The sequence below is a fragment of the Lonchura striata genome, chromosome 6 (assembly GCF_050655825.1).
Source record: "Lonchura striata isolate lonStrDom1 chromosome 6, ASM5065582v1, whole genome shotgun sequence".
Lineage (NCBI taxonomy): Eukaryota > Metazoa > Chordata > Aves > Passeriformes > Estrildidae > Lonchura > Lonchura striata.
Window position 1 is genome coordinate 37,017,501 of NC_140708.1, and position 22,199 is coordinate 37,039,699.

The following is a 22,199-nucleotide window of genomic DNA, read 5'->3' on the forward strand; positions in this document are numbered from 1 at the left end:
GGTGCCAGCGCGGTGTCACGTCGGGGGGTGCCGGAGGAGCGGGGTGACCCTGCTGTCGCCTTCCCTCCCTGCTCCGGGCCGGCCCCCGCGCAGCACCGAGGGCTGGCAGCGCCCAGGGGCTCTCCGAACTCGGGCAGGTCCCCTGGACCGCTTTGGCTCGGAGCCCCTTGCCCCGCTGCCCGCCCCGGGAGGGGTGTGGGGTCTGGGTGCGGGGCCAGCCGGGGCGGCAGAGCGGGATGAAGGACGATTCCTTAAATTGTATTTCAGTGCGGGGTCTTTCCGGGTTAATGAGCTGACATCATGATTAAAGCTGACCATTTGTAATGTGTCGCGACCCTGTTGAAAAGCACTGAAAAGGTTAATGTGGTAAAACAGGACAGCACCTGCCCCTCAGAGGGAGAGGAGGAGCTGGAACACTTTTCCTAATCAATTAGTCCATTAATGAGTCTATCAAGTAGTTAAGTAGTTAAAGATTATGCCGCTGGTCTGGGTAACAGTCGTCATCTCGCTATACCTAATTATATTATAAGTACTTTATTCAATATACCGGACATAATATGGTGACTCGGAGTTAATGAAAATGTCATTTTAAAACGTCTTGACATTTGTCTCTATTGATTTGTATATTTTCATCTCATTCTTTGCTTTCCCCTATTTGATTTTTTTTTCTTTTTTTTTTTTTTTGGGTGGGGGGGGGGGTGATGTATTTCTGGAGAGAGGGAATGACCGCACCGTGGGGGGAGGAATCAACGGCTGGAGCTCGCCGAGACCCCTGCCCCACCCCGCGGTTAAAAACCCGGTGCTACGGCCCCTGCCAAGGCCAAGGATATTGCACCTGGACACGGATGCGACCAAACCCACCAGGATTTCCGAGCTGCAGCAGCCCGGCCGGGGACGGCTGCGGGCTCGGGGCCAGCCTCACCCACGGACACGGGTGTCCGCGGCGGAGGAGGGACCAGGGAGGGAGTTCATCCCTTCGGAGGCGGACAGGGCGGCAGGGGAAGCGTGGGGCTGGGGTCGTGGGGCGACTCGGGGATCAGTGTGGTGCAGAAACACCGGCCCCGTTACCGGGACTCATTTCTGAGGCTTCCCCCGCCGGTGGGAGGGAGGCCCCAGCTCCCGGTCCCGGGCAGCCGTCGGGGCTCGATCTCCTCCGGGGAAAGGGGCTCCAGGCCCCAAACCCGCGGGCCTGGGGAGCCTCTGGGGTCGCAGCTGCCGCTCCGTCTGCTCTGAGGAAATCCTGGCGGGCTCCTCGTCCTCGGCCCCACGTTCCCTTTGGGACAGGTGGGACACAGCAGCCGCCACCTGCGGGTTTCCCCTTCCGAGGGCAGCACCGGCGGGGGAAGAGCCGCGCTGGCTGTGATTTATAGGCAGCCCCGAGGGGAAGAGCCCCTGACTCTGACAAAGTTTATTGGGAAATGCAGCGGCACGTACCCTCCTCCCTCCTGCTCCCCACGGCTCCCAGGCCCGGGGACGAAAACGCGGGAGGCATTTCGTGGGACATTTGTTACCGGCTGCAGCACAGCAGCGCAAATCCCGGATTCTGGAAGGTTTCCCAGTGCCGCCGAGCAGGCAACACACACCGCGACAGGTTTTTTTTCCCCCTCCTTTAATGAGGAGCAGGGTAAAGATCCCCGGATATGCACAAGGTGTTTATCCCGACACCCCCCGCCCCCGGCCGGCATAAACCATTCAGCCCACGTCGCTGTCGCCCACTCGAGGCGGAGGGCAGGAGGGATGGCGGGCGGCCAGCATCCCTCCTCCGGGGCCGCGGGGTCAGCGTAGCCCCCGGGGACGGCGGCGAGGACCCGGCGGGGGTTCCCCCCTCCAGCCCCGGCGCATCCCCCCGCGCCTCCCCAACTCCCGGAGCCCGCGGGTTTCCAAAACTTTCCGTGGCCGCCGTGATTGGCGCGGCGGAGGCCACCTCCATGCAAATGAAGCCCCGCCGCCCGGCGCCCGCAGATCAATAGGGACGCGGGGGAAGGAGCATGCATTCCGCCTGGGTCGGCGCGGGGAGAGCCGGCCGCCGCACGCCCCAAGCGCCCCCCGAAACACCCCCCACCCACAGCTCCCCGCAGGCTGCCGGGGCACCCCCCTCCCGAACCCCTCTAAAGCGACAGCTTCCCTCCTCTGCTTTCTTATGAACCCAGGATGAGCAGCAAAGAAGACCCGAGCAAGTGCTGTCCGGCGGCTGCTCCCATCTCCAGTTTCACCATCCAGTCCATCCTGGGCAGCGGCAGCGCCGATCCCCCCCGGGAAGCCGGAGACAGGGCGCCCGGCTGGCCCGCCCGCGCCCGGACCCTCTCGCTGTCCTCGGAGGACGAGGAGCCGGACGAGAGCTGGAAGCACCGCGGCTGCTTCTGCCCCGAGGCTCAGGGCCCCGCCGAGGCGTGCCACAAGCACCAGCCCCTCAGCTTCACCTGTCTCGGTGAGTACCGGCGGCATGGGACGGGGCGGACGGGCCGGGAAGGGCCGCGGAGGGCTCGGCCCCGGTCCGGCCCCCGCCGGGAAGAGGGAGGCGGGGGCACGCCGCACCTTCTCTGCTCTCGGGGCACAGAGTGTTTGAGCCGTCCGTGGGTGAAGAGGGGAGGAAGGAACTCCAGGGAAAATGGGGTGACTTTTTTTTTAAAAAAAAATTCTTTTCCGCCCCATCCGCCGTTGATTTCCCCGAGGGATGCGGTGCGATGGATAACGCTCGTTTTCTAAGATTCCGATTACAGCGCTCGGGCAGAGGGAAGAACGATGTTTATTATGATTTTTTTTTTTTTTTTTAGCATTATTTCTGAATAAACGGTCTATGAAATGCGATGCTGTAAAGTAAAATTTGCCGACTCGTGTCGGATAGGAAGCCTGGTACTCAGCTGCTTTCACTGAGGCACTCACACCTACCTGTCCGTCCGTCCGTCCATCCATCCATCCATCCATCCATCCATCCATCCAAAAAAACAGGGGGGCAGGGATACCCAGGAGGGGATGGCTTTCCCCGGAGTCGGCTGTGTGTTCCCGGTGGGGCAGAGGCGGCGGGAGTCTACCCAGGGTCTCGCCTCGGTGCTTTTTTCCTCCGGGCCGGGGGGCTCGGCCGTCGGGGGTCCCGGTGCCGGCCGCCGTGCGACCCCCGCGCTGTCGCTCTGTTGCAGGCAGCGCCAAGGGGAGCGGAGCGGCGGCGGCGGGCAGCGGGGAGCGGGGACCGTTCCTCCCGCCCCCCCAGCAGGACTGTAAGGACGAGAAGGAGAAGCCGCTGGGACCCTCCTCGCCTTCCTGCGGGGACCGGCAGCGCGACGGCGGGGACCGGCAGGCCGGCGCCGCCAAGAAGAAGACGCGCACGGTGTTCAGCCGCTCGCAGGTCTATCAGCTGGAGTCCACCTTCGACATGAAGCGCTACCTGAGCAGCTCGGAGCGGGCCTGCCTGGCCTCCAGCCTGCAGCTCACCGAGACGCAGGTGAAGACCTGGTTCCAGAACCGCAGGAACAAGTGGAAACGGCAGCTCTCGGCCGAGCTGGAGGCGGCCAACATGGCCCACGCCTCGGCGCAGACTCTGGTGGGGATGCCGCTGGTGTTCAGAGACAATTCCCTCCTCCGAGTGCCGGTGCCCCGGTCCATCGCCTTCCCCGCCCCTCTCTACTACCCCGGCAGCAACCTCTCGGCCTTACCGCTCTACAACCTCTACAACAAGATCGACTACTGAGCCCCGCGCCCCCCGGCCCGTCGGGACCCGCACCGGGAGCGGGGCCGGGGCCGCCGCGGGGGCTCCGTGCGGGCTCTCAGGCCGCCCCCATGGAGGGGACACAGCACCGAAACTGATGGGAGGGACGGGCAAACGGAGAGCCCGGCGCGCCGGGGGCACGCCCGTTCTCCCCTCCTGCCATCCTGTCACTTGAAAAGAAAAAAAAAAAAAAAAGAATTAATTAAAAAAAAAGGCGTTATTTCAGATCTGTAAATATTTTTAAAGAAAGTAAGAAAGAAAAAAAAATTAAAGCGTTTTAAGCCTCGTTTGTAAATTTGCCACCTCGGTCGCGTGTCCCCGAGGGGAACCCCGGCTGCGGGACACCCCCGGTGCCGGTGCCGGTGCCGGGATCGATGCACGGGAGAGCCAAAACGACTTGTAACGCCGAGGGTTTATTTTTCCGGAATTTTTGCTCCTTATCTCGTTTCCTGCAGGGAATCCCAGCCGAACCTGACGGGGGCTCGCTGCCCTTCTCTCGGCTGGGAGATGAAGGGCATTTCCCGAAAAGTTTCGTAAACGGGGACCCTTTTTCTGTTTTTCGGAGTGTTTCGGTGGAAGCCGCGGTGATGGGCTCGGTGCTACCGGGGACCGGGCCCTGCTCTCCGCCGCCCGGGTCCGCACTGGGCATCCTCGACGGCTCCCCGCGGGACACGGCCTCGATGGGCCACTCAAAATCAGTAAATCCCGCGGCAAGTGGCGATTAAACTGCGGCCACCGGCTCCGAGGTACGGCCGGTACCGAGCGCCGGGGGTGTAACAGCGACAGCAACGAGGACAGCGAAAAAACAAACCCCCGAAAATCAGAGAAATCAAATATCCGAAGGGAAAAATAAGGCGTTTTTCAATGCGGGGAAGGAGAACGCTCTCCCCGCGCTCCACAGCCGGTGTTTGAGCCGCAGCCCCGGGGCAGCGGCAGCCGGGTTGGGGAGCACAGCCCCGCTCCGCCGCTCCGCCTTTCGGACTCATTTATTTTTAGGGGTAATAACTCGTATTTCGTGTTTTATCCGTTTACACTGCTAAAAGCCCAGCAGCAGCCTCTCTTTCCCCGCTGCACCCGTGCTGTCCCCCCGGGGGCATCTCCCCTCCGTTATCAGCCGGGACGGGACAGGGGACACGGCGCCGCCACCGGCCCGGGAGCGGCGAACTACAACTCCCGGCGCGCCCCGCGGCGGCGGGCTCGCGGCGCACGTCGGGGACGCACGTCACGCGCGTTCGAACCGGCCAATCGCGGGGGAGGGCGGCAGTGCGCGCGCGCGGGCGGCGGCGGCGGCTGAGGTGAGGCCGGGACCGGGAATTCGGGAATTCGGGATTTGGGATCGGGATTGGGGGTCCGGGGTTGAGGATCCGGGATTCTGGGCACGGCCTGACCCTCCCGTCCCGGCCCTGCGTTCATTCCCTGGTGCGGCGCCTTCCCTGCCTGTCTCCCAGGCCCTTCCCTCACTCTCTTCCCTTCCCGCAGCGTTTTCCTCATCCCGGCGCCGTTCTCAGGGACCGAGGCCTCGGGACTGCCCGAACTCACAAAGCTTTTCCTCGGCGGCCCGTGGAGCAGCGGGAGGAGCTCGTTCAGCATGAAGACGGTACTTCGAGTTTCATGTTTTCTGAATAAAAGCGCGGGAGGGGAGTCCCGAGGCTCTCACCGGAGCGTTCTGCTTTGTTCCAGCACCTCCGTCCACCTCAGTGACACTTGTGCCACGAGGAGCTATAAAAACACAGGTTTCTTGCTTGTTCACTAATTTTTTTTTTTAATTTTAATTTTTTTTTCCCAAAACCGAACCCCACAGTTAAATCAGAATTGTCATTTCAGCAGCACGTGCTTTCTCTGTAATATGAAAAAGTTTTTTCTTGTGGTCCCTCAACATTTTACCAGGACTTTGTTGTTTGAGGTGGGCACATCACTATGATTTGGCAATCCTGGTTGTGGAGCAGCTGTTTTGGTGAGAAATGTGGAGCTCTGGGTCTGATTTTTAAAATTTTTTTTAACCATATGTAAGAGGCAGGATATACTTAAATTCTGATATTATGAACATTGTTCTCGATTAGAAATATCTTTGGGACATCCTTCCAGGTTTCTTGTGTAAGTAGCTTTGCCTCCTGGAGTTGCTTTTGGGCTGGTTAATAATTTGTACCAGGCCTCAAATTATACAATAACTTGTACCTCAAACCTCATGTTTTATTGCTTGAGTTTTCCAGCCTAAGTAAACACAGCAATAAGATTGTGCAGTTTAATTTTCTCAGTTGTTCTGAATTCCTTTAGGTTTTGTGTCTCTGGACCTGCATCTGAAACATCCTCAGCAGGTGCTGCTGAATTTCAAGTGATGTTCCCATGGAAAGATGTGTGGCAAAACCTCAAGCCTCTCTTTTCCCAAGTGTTCCTACAGCAGGGCTAGAAAGGGGACTTAGGAAAAAGCTTCTCTATATTTAAAGGTTTTTTTTCCCCTTCACTTCATGCTTGAATAGCAGAAATTGCACTTTATATAGGCACAGTGGGTGTTTTTTGTGTTTTTTAGGGGGTGTCTTGGACAGCAAAGCTCCCACTCAGGAAATCTCTCCAGTGTAGGAATGTGTGCTCCTCACTTCATTACACAGCCTGATGATTGTTTAGTTCTGACGAGCACTGAACTGGAACCACTGTGCCCTAAATTTGCACCTTGCCCTTGGTTCATCTGCTCCTTGTCTCCTGGTTTATTCTCAGAGGTGTAATCTTATATTTGCAGTTGTACATACAAATTCTGGAACAGTGTTACAGAAAACCTGAGCTAATGCACTGCTCTGCCTCTTTAGCAGAAGGTAAACGTGCTGAGAAGGCCTTGAGAAACCTTGAAAAGAGTCTGTGGTTGTTTTATTTGTTTTGTGGGTGTGTAACCAACACTTTCTTCTTTTAGAGTGTTTGTAAGGTCCGAGCTGTTTTCCTGCTGAAATTTGCAGTTCATAGCTTCTGCTGCCCTTGGAAGTTTTTAGCAAGCTGGTCCTGATTGGGAGTGCTGCATTTGCCTTTGGGGTCACTGCTCTTTGATTGAAGTGCTGATATTTTTTCCTGGTCACATCCCAGTTCCATGGTCATGCCACATTTCAGCACTTCACAAAACATAACTTTCCTTTCTTTACCTGGATGCTAAGAGAAAACAATCTTACAGCTTTTTGTGCACATATTTCACTGCACTTATGGAAACCTCAAGGTCTGAAAGTTGCAGAGTGCCCACAGCTATATAAAAGATGATCCAGTTGCAATTCTTGGAAGTGTGTGACAGTCATACCAATCCAGGAGCAAATCAACACTTTTTGGAGTTTTCAAAGCCAATTTTTTCTGCTAATACATGTTTTTTAAAGTAACTTCTTGATGTTTACAATAACTTATAAATACTTCAAAAATCACAGTCACACACTCACCAGAGAGAGGGAAATACATTTGTAAGTAACAATATCCAAGCTTATAAATTATAATAATGATCATAATAGTTTTGTGTTGTTTATTCATGTTGCATTTGATATTTAAAAGCTCTCTGTGGAGAAAGGCATTTAATGAAGTTTTGGACAGGGATTGTCATATTGAATTTTAGAGTTTGGAGAAATGTGGGTGTTCTGAACCTGTTCTGTGTAAAAGTGAAGTTTTGAGCTCTGCTTTGGGCTGCCTTTCAGAGGGCTCAGTCTTGTTCCCTTGCTAGGCCTGTGTTCTTGCAGTCATTAAAATTGCATCTGTGCTTTATTGTCTGCAGATGACGGGATCAAACGAGTTCAAGCTCAACCAAACTCCAGATGATGGGATTTCATCAGTGAAGTTTAGTCCAAACACATCTCAGTTTCTGCTCGTTTCATCCTGGGACACAACTGTGCGGCTCTATGATGTTCCTGCCAACACCATGAGACTCAAATATCAGCATTCAGGAGCTGTCCTGGACTGTGCTTTTTATGTAAGTGTGGGAGGGGTTTTTTAATTATTGGTTTACAGCTGTAGAGTGCCCAAAGTATGAGAAATTGTCAGTCCCTGAAATTAAAGAGGGGGCCTGCCTGTGCTTTTTTTCACTGAATGTTTTGTCATATGGCTGATGCTGTGGATCAACACTAAAATCAGTTTTAGGATTATCCTGCATCCAGATGGGACTTAGGTTGTTAGTAATTTAAAATATGAAGAAATAGAAATTAATTGGTCTAGCCTCTATCTGTCTTTTTAAAATTTATTTTCGTTTTACTTCTAAACTGAAGAAATTCATATTGCTCAAAGCACTTTAGCATGTTGTAAAGCTTCTATCTGTTTAAGTCTGGGTCAGACCTTAACATTTGTGTCTTAATTCCTGTCTTCCCAAAACTCCTGAAAGCAAGTCCTTTGTTATGAGTTTAGGATGCTGAATGCAGAGCAACCATGGAAACCTAATAAGGTAAATTTTGTGCTTTATAGGATCCTACCCATGCCTGGAGTGGGGGGCTGGATCAGCAACTGAAAATGCACGACTTAAACACGGACCAAGGTGAGCAGATTGAATTCTAAATGCTGTCAGCTGCTGGTCTGAGCTTCAGATTTCTGTGCTTACATGCACAGAGTATTCTTCAGGTTCTTTGGGTGGTGGATATTTAAATATCTGCAGAATAACCAGTGACCCTAATAAGGACCACCTAAAAACCTGGAAGAATTTGGCATTGCCAGGAAGTTAGGTAGCTGCTTGCAGGATGCCTTGGATTGTTTCTCTGATGGTAATCATGCCCTGCCATAGGCTACAGTTAGGGGGAAGTAGCCAAGCTGAACTAAAACTGAGCATGTTGTTTTTCAGAGGTTTGTGGATGGATGTATTTAGAATCATCTTTCATGGCAGAGGGTATATAGAGCTTTTGCTTTTGTCAGGCATGGCCTTGTACTACAGTTTTTTCCTAAGAAAACGTTGCGTGAAAGTAACAGTTCCAGTGCCTTGTTGGTGCAAATATGGAACTGGTTTGTCTCACTTTTTTTGTGTTAAAGAGAAAGCAAATTTCAGTCAGTCACCAGCACCAGCCAGTAGCCAGGGCTTGACAAATCAGTGTGTGCAGTAATGGTACCAAAAAGCTCAAATAATTCTGCCACAGCTGACTTCCTACGAGTGTTTTAATATTTTTATTAAGATGCACATTGCTTTTTCTTGACATGTTATTGATGTACACAAACTTAAGTTGCTTTCTGTGTTAGTGTGTTTGTCAGTGTGATACCAGTTGATGCTTTATACCTGCAGAGATCTCTTACTGACTGCCTAGAATTCTTTGATCCTAAGCTCAAGAGACATAAATTTAAATGTAACAATCCTGATCTTTGCAAAAGTTATGCTTCTGAAGACTGAACTATCCTTAGAGGGACTTGTGGTGTAGAAATGCACCTTTAGAATGTCAGAAAATGCTTGTGCTGCAGTTGTGTTCTTTTTTTATTCTTTATTTCACACATTCTGGCTGTTTGTAGGGCCAGTGAAGTTGAAGTATATTGTGTTCTCTTACAGAAAACCTTGTTGGTGCCCACGATGCTCCTATCAGGTGTGTGGAGTATTGCCCAGAAGTGAATGTCATGGTGACTGGCAGCTGGGATCAAACAGTCAAACTCTGGGATCCCAGAACTCCCTGTAACGCAGGAACCTTCTCCCAGCCTGAGAAGGTATGTGCTGCATTCCAGGTGCTAAATAATGCATCCTGGCACTGAGACATCTCACAGGACACTGCCTTGGGCTGAACTTGTGAAGCTGTGAGCTGAATTTGTGAGGTTATATTTAATGATTTTTAAACTGGGTGGAATTGTAGCATTTTAAAAGATTGGTGTTCAGAACGAATTGTCATTTTTTGGTGAGGGCTTTGAGCTTTCCTCGGTGATCCTTAACTCTTGGTGCTTGTGCTGGACCACTTTCTTAAAATTTAAAATAAATTGGAAGGAAAATCAAATATCTTGGCTTAATTGTAATATGCACAGTTGATTTCCTTAAATGTTAAGATTTTAGGTATATCAGACCCTGGCAGTCCTAAGGTCTGATTGGTTTGGAATAGAAACATATCTCTATATCATATTTCTATGTGCTCAGAAAAATATCTCTTTAATGTTTTTTACTTGTGTTCAAAAAATTGAACAGAATCTTGTTTTGTATTAATGCCTAGTAAATTTGGTTATTCTCCTAAAGCTGAAATCCTCTGTGCTAATGAGAGACTCAGAGAAATAAGATAAAATGGGATGATGTCTTCAGCTTTTTCTAATGCCCATATGATGTGTTAGCTTCTCATGCTGCTTACAGCAGTGTCAGTGAAGGAATTAACAGGAATTCCTGTTTTTTTTTTTCAGAGGCTCCTAAACACAGACTGGCTTGCTGGATAATTTTACATACTAATATTTTTTTTTGCCTGTACCTTTTAAAAATTTCATTTAGCACTGTGACATCCTATTGTCAAGTCCTAATTATGAGCCATCATTACATTCCCTTTGCCCCTAAATAGCTCTTAGTTTTGTTCCAGCAGAGCTGGATCTACTTCTGGCCAGACCTTTGTGCAGAATAAAGTAATTGCATTATTTCTAGTTTTGATTTATAGATGTATGTAGCATGTAAAGAACTGTGATAAATTGCTGACAGAATATCATATAATGGACAGCCACAGTGAATCAAGCTGCTTATTGGTTCAGCAAGGTTCATTATGTCATTTTTTTAATGCTGCCTTTGATGAATGTGTACACCTACTCCACTGCATGACAACGGTTTCATTTGATTTATGGCTGTGTGGTGGAGAAAGAACACTCACTGTACAGGTGTGACATCAGTTTGTGAAGAAGATTTAAGATATTTAATCTTCTTTATGCTTTTGTTTCCCTATATGTACACAAACATATTTTATATATAGAGTTTATGAGTAGTTCTGGACCAATTTTTACATCAATAACAAAAAACTGTCCTGCTAAAATATGTAATTACTATTGCCTCAAAGTTTTCATACCTTTTTTAGGAGTAATTGGAATCATCAGAAATTTTGGGCAACTCCTGTGTGAATATTTAAGACTATTTCCATCTTAAAATCTTAGTTTTAAGAGTTCTGTAATCAAATTTAGAGAAGAAAGCATGCTCGGTGGATGAGGGTTGGTTAAAGAAAACTTTTTTATCTATATGTATACATACACACCTGTCTGTTTAGCTTTTTATTAGAAATTAACTTTTTGAAAATGTATTTGTAGCAAATGAAGAGAAAACTTGTTGTATCTGATGTTTCAGTGCAGTCTTACCAGAACTAAGCAGCTTTGTTTGGCTTCATCAGCGAACCAGAAAGTGAAAACAAATGAAATCCTCCAAGCACGTGCCAAAAGCAAACTATTCCCTCAGGCAGGATACCAGATCTCTTACACTTCTAATTCCTGATCTGAGGAATACCCAAGATCTGTTTCCTGTGTATTTGGCTGTATTGGATCACTGGAAAAAGCTCATTCTCATAATTTGCTCTTGTTAGCAGCTCAGTGGCAGTTGTAGATAGCTGGATTCCATCTGCTTATGTATCAACAACTTGGAATTCATTCCATAGCACAGGTTGGTTTTTTTTTTTTGACTAAACCTCTTTCCTTTTTCTTGTATTTTTGTTTTGTATTTTTTTAAACATATTACCAGATGAAGTGCATCCCAAGCAATAGCTGGAAACAACAATTCATGCACTGGATATTTTCATATGAAATTTGATAAGCCAAAATTTCCCACTGAGCCAAGTTTTGGGGTAGAGTTAAAATTCCAAGCCATTATTTTTTTTTTTTTTAATATGTCAAGCATATTGCTTTCTTCAAATTCACTTAGTTTTATTAAAGTACACAAAGTAATTTTTTTTAATGATCTCTTGGCAATTTTATTAACATGAAGCTCAACTCTAAATAGTCAGTTTATAAAGAAAAATACTTGGTTACCAGGTGGAGGAAAACAGAGAAGAAAATGTGTGATGTGGTTTTGGAGGACTAAACTGCAGGATCATGACCTGACAGTGGGAATGCAAAGCCAAGCCGAGATTAATTCCAGTATCCATCACTTCCCCTCCTGTTCCTTTGTATGAATTTTCCTTTTGCCATTAATTTTGGTAAATTTAATGCCTGGAATAGTTTTTGAGCTTCTGAATGCTACATCAGGGTGTTCTCACTAACCAGGTACACATTCCTGCTGCTTATCCCAAATTTGGGTTCTAAATGAAAGCTGAAGGGAATTCTGTTGCTGAGCATTCCGTGGGAGATGTCCCCAGTTGTGTTAGTGCTCATTGCTGACAGCTTATTCTGTACAAAGAGCAGGGGGGTTTCCAGGCTAATATCAGTGTTAAATACTGTAAATTTTTTTTTGAAGGTCTACACCCTCTCTGTGTCTGGGGACAGACTGATTGTGGGGACAGCAGGTCGGAGGGTGCTGGTGTGGGATTTGAGGAACATGGGATACGTTCAGCAGCGAAGGGAATCGAGCCTGAAATACCAGACCCGCTGCATCAGAGCATTCCCCAACAAACAGGTATGGGAGCAGTGGCAGCAGTCACATTTCTGCTGGATATTCTTCAGGAAAATGGGGCTTTATTTTCAAGTTTATTTTTCAGTGGGGATGTGTTTTGTGATCAAACTTCAGGAGGGGGGAGGCTTCCTGGGGTACATTAATTCTTTTTAGTGCAGCTTAGCAATGTTTGCCACTGACTTAGCAGCATATTATGTTGTCATTTTGTTCCTCAAGATTGTCTCCTTTTTAGAAATAACCTATTTAATGAATCATAATGCTGACATGTAATTAAAAAAAAAAATCCTTCACCTCCCCAGTTGCAGTAGAGGAGAGAAAGCCAGAACTGGTGGTTCCTAAGCAGCTTTTATGCATTGTAACCCAGGGTTCTTGAACAGTCTGTGAACAGGGGCAGGATTAAAACTGCATGAATGTCATTTATATATTTTTCTTTTTTTTCTCTCTGACTCCGTGGCATGCACTGCAGAACCCTGGATCCATTATCCAGGGGGAATTGTACAATTCAGGTGCTGTTACAGCTGTTCTGTGCAAGTTAACGTGGTGTGTCTGTGGTGTTTCTTTTTTTAAGGAAAGCAAGAAGATTGGCTTTCTCTGCCAAACTAATTTGTAAGGGAATTTTCTCCTGTACAGAGTGATAGTACAGGAATTGCAAGACCTAGTTACTTGTTCTTGAACTGGCATGAATGCTTTGTCCATTTTCAGTTCTAGTTATAGTAAAACAAGCTGATCTTCCAGATTGTATTGTATGATGGATTTTAAAGAGCCCTGGTATAGCTAGATATCATTGCAATCCTATTTCTGAAAAGATCTATTATGGACTTAACTCAAAAGTGATAATACAAGCATCTCAGGTTGCTCCAAGTCAGGACTGTAATTAACTGGATAAGTGAACACAACTTGTAATCAAGTTTCACTGAAAATACTATTTCAGCTTGAGTGTTTAGTTGTCAGTATAAAGCTCTGAACTAATTTTAATGTAATGTAATTCTGAAACTGAATAGTCCTGTTAGTATCTCTCATATTTCAGGTATTTAGGCCTTGGGGGATAGGTGAGCAAATGCAAGGTGTTCTTATCTCTTGAAATTCTTTTCCCCAAAGACAAGCTTGTTTTTCGACCTGCAGAAGTAATTACAAGTCTCATTGTCAGCTTAAAACTGATGCAATGAGACTCTCTCTTAGAAAGCTTTTTTCTGCCTTCCTACTTTCCTAGAATTTAGAAGGCTATGAAGTAAAATTGTACTGCAGTATTTTCTCCAGTTATAAACTTCAAAAACTTGTAGCTCCAATTTTTTTTTTTCTTTTTAGGGTTATGTTTTAAGTTCTATTGAAGGTCGTGTAGCCGTGGAATATTTGGATCCAAGCCCAGAAATCCAGAAGAAGAAATATGCATTCAAATGTCACCGTTTGAAGGAGAATAACATCGAGCAGATTTATCCAGTTAATGCCATTTCTTTCCATAATGTCCACAACACATTTGCTACAGGTAAATACTCAATTCTTTGTAATACTAGCCTCGGTTCCTTAAGTTTTGATGTAAATATATCAACCTTTACTTCATATGCCCTGACTTTTTAAGCATCTAAGTTGTATTCATGCCATAGGCAGGGTTTTAAAATTATGTGATGTAGTGAGAATTGTTAATTTTTAATGTTTTTTCCCCGAAGCACAGGCTTGTGTTTGGATCTGCAGATGTAATCACAAAGTTTCACTGTCAGTTTAAAACTATGATGCAATGAGAATCTTTCTTAAAAAGTTTTTTTCTACCTTACCACTTCCTTAGAATTTGGAAATTGTATTGCAGTCTTTTCTCTAATTAACTGCTTTAGCAGGGAGTTTGGGAATGCTCATTGTGCTCTTTACCAAACGAATCAGCCTTGTGTTTTTCCTGACAAAATAATAACGAGTAGTTTCTCCCCTCTGCTGCATCTCTTCAGTTTCATTTTTTCCCTCAATTCTAACTTACTTTTGAAACCCTGCCTTGCAGGCGGCTCCGACGGCTTTGTGAACATCTGGGATCCCTTCAACAAGAAGCGGCTGTGCCAGTTCCATCGCTACCCCACCAGCATCGCCTCGCTGGCCTTCAGCAACGACGGCACCACCCTGGCCATCGCCTCCTCCTACATGTACGAGATGGACGACATCGAGCACCCCGAGGACGGCATCTACATCCGCCAAGTGACAGATGCAGAAACAAAGCCCAAGTGAGTGTCTGCTTCAGCTGCACTTGAGCCTCTCCGAGCCTCCACCCCGAGATTTATTAATTTTCCTAAATTCATGAATAGTATTATTGATGGCAGGAGATAGTGCAGCTTGACAGTAGGGCTGGGTTTGATGTTATCTCCTTCGCCCAAGCTTTCAATATCCGTAGGTTGATAGACGGCTGATGGATAAAATTGTGCCTGGTTGTTTAGAGGGAGAAGAATGTCAAACTCTTCTCCTCTTTCAATAGGTGCTATTATATGAAGCTGTAGAGTTATTGCGAGCTCATTGCTTCAGGAATTGAGTGAAGAATTCAAGAATAATTTATGGTAGTAAATGTTGCGGTGTTTGGATATTTAAAACTTGGAATGAATGCGATCTGTCACACTGAGTATGCACCCAGCTGTCAGAGTGAGCTGTGAATTTAGATTCTGTTCTAGGAAGGTTGTGTAAAATCAAGGGAAAGCTCTCTCAGTTCCTGTGTGTTGGAGTTTGCTGCAGCCCTTTGATAACACACTTTTCTGTCATTGTTGCTGTCAAAACGAGGCAAACTGATTGATGGAGGTAAAAATTCCTGTTCAGCTTGCTTTGGCATCAATGTTACATAGAAAAATTGCCATCCCAGTGCAGAATTGTGCTGCCCTTAATGATGGAGGCACAGGAGCAGTTGGCTTTATTTTCAAATTCCTGTGCTTTATCACTGCTAGTTTTTTTCTCTTCTATTACTCAATCTGTCTTACACTTTATCAGGTTGTCTCCATTATTAAAAGTGGCTGTGCAAACAGATAAATAAATGATCAAATTTCTTGAGTTTAAAACCCCAAGATCTTTCCCTCCAGTCCTGGTTGCTTTGGAGCAGCTATTATATATCTACAAAGATGAGATATTTATTATTGTATAACTTCCACATCTCTCACTTGGAGATATTTGTTTTAAAGTAATTTTGATACTCCTAGAAAAATAAAGCCAGTACTATTTTAGCATTTATTTCTGGGAGTTCCTCAAGTGGAAAAATCCAAATATGGTAATTAACTAAAAAAAAACCAAAACAAAACAGCTTGTACTTTTTACATACATTTGAGTTTTTGTTTTTCAAAGTTGATAAAAGAATACTTGCTGCTGTTCATTTTCTTATAGTAAGAACTGCTTTCGGAGTTCTTTTTTTATTCATTGCTACTTAGAGTTGCTAATTCTGTAGATGCTTCATTCTGCTGTACAAGGAGGTTAATCTACAATTAAACAATATTTCCTCTTGGCTCTCCATTATTTTCTGAAACAGATGGTTCATCATTTCCTGGGCTGTTAAACACAGCAAGGTTAAGGTTAGGCTCTTGGGAATCAGCTAGTTTGGAATCTTATTAGGCTGTAGAAGGAAAACTAATAAGAATACTCCTTAATATCATTTTGTGACTGTAAACAATTATTTATTAGCAAACAATTGATCCCAGAAGGGCAAATTGTTTGAGTCAGTAATGAGCTGAGAAAAGACAGAGCATATCTGTGTATTTGGAAAATAATTGTAACGTAATTGCAATGCATTTAGACAGGCATCTTTTTGGACCTGTTTCTATCTTTAAATGAATTTCTGAAAACATTAACGAGGTTTGTATGCTTTTCTGACATTTACAAGTTGCTTGTGCCAACCTTAGGGCACTAAGAATGATGGGTATATTTTAGTGGTTCAGTAGTGTGAGTCATCTCTGGTTTATTCTAAAAATAAGTTACTTAGGACAGAAGACTAATGGCAGTTTCATAGTGATCTTTTTGCATGTTAATTTGAGTCACAGTGTCTCTGCACAATGCATTCTTAGTGCATCAAGATGGTGCCATATTATATAAAGATCACTTTTTTCATCATTAAACTCCTATATTCTATATCTTGGTACAAGTGAAAGCTGGCTTTCTGTTTTCCTAGGATGGTGAATGTTCTACCTGCTAATGATTGCTCTAAATATTCTTCCTAAAATAGAGTTTATTTATTGCAGGTCTACTTAGACTACTGCTGCTACTCCTTCTCTACAAGAGATGCTCACCTGCTTCTAACAAGGCTCCACTAAAACAAGTGAAGTGAGAAGAGCAATCTTTGTACTCCTGTCGTTTCTAATTAAGAAATGTTTGTTTGTTTATTGTAATTTGTCTAAATCTGTCATTCCTTGCCTGCTTCTAATGTTAGTGAAACTATTTTCTTTATCTGCTGTCTGGAGCTGAATTAGTTCAATCCTGTAGATAACCTTTTAAAAATTTAGATATTTTGTAGTATCTGATTATGAAAACTTCCACTGCTTTCTTATTTGTTCAATAAATATCTATAGATTTTTTGAAAATAAATACTTTGTGTAGCAGCTTTTACTGATTTTGAAACAAATGTTGAGACCAAATGCTTAAATTGCAGGAGTTACTGAGTTCTAGATCTTCCTGATGGAAAAATTTTTGAGTCTTTAATCTTTTTCCAGTGAGATGAATTGGGAAATAAAAAGAAATTTTTTTCTTGTGAGTATTACCACTAAAAGCTGTCTCACTCAACTCTGTTTGCAGTGCAGACTCAGACTGTTCTCCTGGTAGCTTGTATCAGGTGTTACTACTTAAATATTTATTTCACAGTGAATTTTACAGAGGGACAGAAAAGCTGAGGCTTGAGGAAGGTGATTGAGGTGTGGGTATTTTGGATTGGAAATGGAATTCATTCTTTGCTTCCAACTTCTTCTCTTCTATCAGTGCCTGTGTAGCCAGTGGGAGCACTTTATTACCTGTAGGAAAACAAACTTGCTGACAACAGGAATGGTACCAGATCGTTGCAGAGAAGGTGGTGATGGAGAGGAAACAGCTCTGTGTGTGCAGAAATCTGACAAACTTGAGCTGTTACCAGGTAGACATGGTAAATGAGTTGTATATGGAATATTTTATAGTTTGTCATGAGCTAGATGTGGATTCTTTGGTAATAGAAACTGGTTTTGATAGGTTTGGAAAAAAATGAAGATCTTTCTGAGTTAAATATGAATAGTGCCCTCACCACAGTGAAATCCAGCCTCTGTTCTGGTAGTTGTGCACCACCTCTGTTCCTTGCAGCTTTAATTGACTTTATTGCAGTGAGGGTTTCATGGCTGGTGTGGGGCAGAGGTTGAATTTTTGATTTTGCTAAAGAGGGTCAATTGCAGCCCAATCATGGGAACTAAGATTTCTCTCAGAGTGACTAGCAGAGCAATAATATGCTTGTGGAAAAAAGAAGTGAGGATGTGTCCAAATTAAAAAAAAAAAAAGTGTGAAGGCAGAATTAGGCTAGGACTAAAGAAAAGGTGGTTTAGTGATGATGTGGAAAAAGGAAAATGTGAAATGGGGAGAGGATAGAGTGGGGAGTTACAGGTGCAGAGCTGTGGGGAGCAAACTGAAATAAGAGGTAGAGAGCATAGGGCAAAACCAAAAGAATTAGGGGAATTCCAAATCTTTTGGTTGACAAAGGAAGCCATAATAATATAGCTAGGAAATTATGCTACCTGTGCAATGTTTCAGTGGTAAGTACTGGGGGAAAATCCTGTTAATATGCTGAGATCTGCATGTTCCAGTGGACAAAGTTTGCCCAGTATGAGGCAAAGACTTGCTGGTTCTCTTTTGGCTTAAAACCCAGAGGAGGATTCCTTGTGGTGAGCTGGTGTTTTATGTAAATGCTTGAAACAAAAATAATGAGACAGCCAGTGGGGAAAATGAACGTTGGTTGGTCAGGGCTACAGCTGTGTCCATGTGTTGGGTAGAAATGTCACAATGTGCAGTTGAAATACAGATACTTCTTTTACAAGATTAATCTCCCTTTTATTAGCACTCTCCTAGAAATGCAGGTCAAGGCAGAGGTTCATAAGCTGGAGGAATCAAGAAACAAGCCTTTTTGACTTCTGTAACAAGCAGCTGAACAAAGGATGTACTGACTCTTGATAGAGGAATTGAGAGCTAAAAAAGCTCCTTAAGTCACTGCTTTTTGGCTGGTGTTGAGGGCCGTGGAGAAAACATGGAGCCACAGCCATCACTGTAATAGAGTCATCAATCACCACTGACTGCTGGCAGCAGTGAATATCCAGGGTTGTCTCTCACAAGAGCCTCATAACACTGTAGTATTAGAAGCCAAGTGGCATCTGTGCCCTGAATGTCACAAAAGCAAGCTGGTAAGTACTTCTTTCTGTTGGCCAGTCCTTCAGGATAATCAGTGTGTGCTTACTGCATGCAGGTCTGGAGCTCTGCTGCATCTCAGGTGGGATGCTTAGTGCTGGTACTGCTGCAGTTATAATCAGTATTAAAAAAATGTCTTCTTTAGGTGGGTGTTTTCCCAAGCAAAACCAGCCAAAGCTGAGCTCTGAGCCCCCAACAAAGACTGAAGTGATGCTGCTGAGGATGACTATGAAGCTGTGTAGGTATTGCCAGCTCCATCTTAATTGCCTCACACTTTTGTATGTGCCCAGTGGTTTTCACTGCCTTGAGAATGACAGATTTTCTGTAGTTGGAGTCAATTAGTCCTCAAGTTCAGCAGTAATTCCACTGCTGCATCTGCTACCATGGGTGCCCAAAGGCTGGGTGGTTCTACTGCTGAGTTCTCTTGCAAATTTGGCCTGAATAACCCATCCCCTGTGAGGGATTGGTATCTGTCCCATTTCTTTGGACCAGCAAACATTGCTCTGGTGATTACACCATTAGCTGCTCTCATGTTGTTCAGCATAATCACAACCACAAAGGTAGTAATTTTTTAGTCAATATGCAACAACTGCTCCTCCAGCAATGTGACATTTGCTCTGAAAAGTGTCAGGATTCTTTGTTTCAAATTATTTAGACAGGTAAAATTTAGAAATGAAGAGTCAAAGACAGGACTTGCCCAGATATTCTTCTCTCTCTGTGAATATCTATTTATTCCTAAGGCTGTATGTGCAGTTTTTCACTTTATCAGACATTTTCCTATAGCATGAAAAGCACAGATGCTAAAACATGTGATAGCAACATGAGGGAGGTAATAGGTCTTCAGAGTCTCCCGTGATTACCTGCAAAGTGGAGGGAATAAACTGTTCTCCATGTCCACTGGGACAAGGCATAATGAGCTTAAATTGCAGCAGAGATTAGTGTAGACATTAGGAAAAACTTCTCAAGTGAAGGGATGGTTAAGTCCACGAATAAATGGCCTGAGGAAGCTGCAGTGTCTCCATCAGTGGAATTTCTCAAGCACAGGTTAGACCAGTGGCTGCCAGGAATTGGGGTTTTAACTGGTTCCATCTTTTGGGCAGGGAAGGTAAGGCAGTGCTGATTGTCCTTGTGGTTCTGCTCCCCAGCTTCCCCTGGCAGTGGGATGTGTCTCCCAGAGCCAGGGAGGCAGTGCCTGGGGAAAAGCTCTGCAGCCCTTATGGCACATTCCAGTACCTAAAGGGGGCTGGCAGGAAGGATGGAGAGGGACTTTGGACAAGGGCATGGAGTGACAGGACAAGGGGAATGACTTTAAACTGCCAGAGGGCGGGGATAGATGGGATTTTGGGAAGGAATTGTTCTCTGTGAGGGTGGGCAGGCTCTGCCACAGGGTCCCCAGAGCAGCTGTGGCTGCCCCTGGATCCCTGGCAGTGCCCAAGGCCAGGATGGACACTAGATCTTGGAGCAGCCTGGGACAGTGTCCCTGCCGTGGCAGGGGTGGCACTGGATGGGATTTAATGTCCCTTCCAACCTGACTATTCTGTGATTCTCTGGTTATACTTCTTCAAATCAATGTATGTATTCATTTTGTAGGCATTTCTCAACTTGGGTTAATTCTGAATTAGGGTTGTTTTCTGAATGAAGGTCAATCAAGAGTAGCTGACTTTTATTTGCTATATAAATTCTTACCATATCTTTATAAATTCTTACCATATCTTTAAGGTTGCACCCAGCTTCATCATCAGCAGCACTAAATAACTCAGCAGATTTGTGTGTTTTAATCTATTCCCCACTTGAAGAAACCCACTGTATTCTCTTCTGGGAAAAACACAGCAAGGTAGCCTCAAGTAGAAACAAAGCGATAATTTATTCACTTAGGCCCAAGATTTCCTGCTAATTAAACTAAGCAAGGGTTGCTTTTCCCTGCTTGTGTTTGCTGCAAGCCACCCTTGCTCTGCAGCCACAACAATGCAGCAAAGGCAGCGATTGCCTCATTCTCAGCTGGGCACAGGGGCACTGTCAGAGGTGATTCTGGTTGCAGAATTTGTTCCCTAAGTAGACAGGACAGACAAAGGTGGAGAGAGAAGAAATATTCTCATTTCACAGTTGTCTACAAAGGCACAGAATAAGGAAGTGAATTTCCTTGTCACAGAGCAAAGGCAGGACTTGAACAGATGTCTTGATTCTGACTGCATGTAATTGGTTTAATTTTTTGCCTCTGCTGTAGACTTACTGTGGGGAGTTATTTCAGTTAATCTTTTTTAGTCCTGTGATGTAATTTTTTGGTCAATAGAACGGCCAGGACTTCAGTATAAAGGTAAATGAGACCAAATTGTTAAAAAAGATTTAAGTCTATCTCTTAAAATGCAGTTTTAATCCAGTGTACACTGGTGTGTTGATATTCAGTAGTGCTACATGGGAAGAGAGATTCCAGTAAAATGCCAAGATTGCCTTTCCTTTAGTGAGGGGAGAGATGTGACAGGAAGAAAGTAGAAAGTACAAGCATGATTAGATGTTGTACTTCTAAAAATAATAAAATGTATCATTGTGTTTCTATATAGTATTATCTAGGCAGAAAAAAATTATAGTTGAAGCCATACAAATCAAAGACTATCAAGAAGTATTAAATAGAGAATTTGTAACTTGTTTTGTAGAACTAAAAAAAAAAAAAAAAATTGGTACAGCTGTTGCCTCTGCAGCAGTCAAGAGAATGAAGACATCAATAAAAAAATTTAATAGAAATGTTATTTACCATGTTGCATACCCCTGGTTTCTGATGCCTCCCATTGATGAATCAGTTTTCTTGTCCCACAGAGGCATTTTGTGTTCTGGGGAGCTGCAGTGCTGCATGTGCACATCTGCAGGATGCTCAGAGCTTGTTGCAAGGCTCTGGAGAAGCTGCAGGTGGGTTTTCCCTGGAAGCAAATGTAGGGTGTTTGTAAATGGCATCCCTGTTCCCAGGCCCAGTTTGCTTTAATATGTCTATAATCCCTGTTTTTAATTTTTCACTTGCTGGTGATAGTCCCTATTCCCCTCTGATAAAGATTATCACCTAAAGATTTCAACTTGTGGCACAGACTGTAATAGAACAGCATAAATATCCTGAATTTGCAAATTGTTTTGAGAACATCATCTTGACTGTTTCTCTTCCACCTATATTTTTAGTGTTAGAGATTATTTGATTTTTTGTGTGAAGGCTTTGGCCTGCAAACACACAGGCTCTGGAAGGTGGTGCTGCCTGAGCAGTGAGGGAAGTGCCCAGTTTCCATCAGAGAATATTAATTTCTGCTAATGAAATTTTGGAAGGGAGCATTTTAAGAAATATTTGTAGATAAACTTTTCAAATTAAACATGTGCAGAACTCTCAGCCCTATACCACAGATTAAATTGCAGGAATATATCAGGGCTGACATATTTCTCTGTTTCTCTATTTGTTTTTAGGATTATAGGCCTTGGTGTGGAAAACGAAAAGTGCTTAAATCTTTGATTTTTTTCCCTTGGTTATAATGGAGTCACTGTTCTTTCCTTGTCATCTGCAATGCTCAGATGCTTTTAATCAAATCCTCAGGATTTAAATTATTAACCATCTTTTTGGGATTACATTTTTTTATTCCTAATTACACGCAAAGATATATATCATGAAATATGCAGCATGTAATTGTGATTAAAGCGTGCAGC

The 22,199-nt window shown here is 44.8% G+C and overlaps 2 protein-coding genes across 2 annotated transcripts; both read left to right on the top strand.

Moving 5' to 3' along the window:
- Positions 1–2,004: 2,004 nt before the first annotated feature.
- HMX2 (H6 family homeobox 2) lies at positions 2,005–3,877 on the top strand. The gene is made up of 2 exons (XM_021526382.4): positions 2,005–2,428; positions 3,138–3,877. The coding sequence occupies exons 1-2, from the start codon at positions 2,152–2,154 to the stop codon at positions 3,683–3,685; spliced, it is 825 nt and encodes a 274-aa protein (XP_021382057.2). The 5' UTR covers positions 2,005–2,151; the 3' UTR covers positions 3,686–3,877.
- A 1,088-nt stretch (positions 3,878–4,965) lies between these two features.
- Positions 4,966–16,697, top strand: BUB3 (BUB3 mitotic checkpoint protein). The gene is made up of 9 exons (XM_021526371.3): positions 4,966–4,998; positions 5,183–5,300; positions 7,437–7,631; positions 8,117–8,186; positions 9,177–9,328; positions 12,015–12,173; positions 13,476–13,653; positions 14,155–14,371; positions 16,355–16,697. Exons 2-9 carry the CDS (start codon positions 5,292–5,294, stop codon positions 16,362–16,364), a joined length of 990 nt encoding a protein of 329 aa, XP_021382046.1. The 5' UTR covers positions 4,966–4,998; positions 5,183–5,291; the 3' UTR covers positions 16,365–16,697.
- The last annotated feature ends 5,502 nt before the right edge of the window (positions 16,698–22,199 follow it).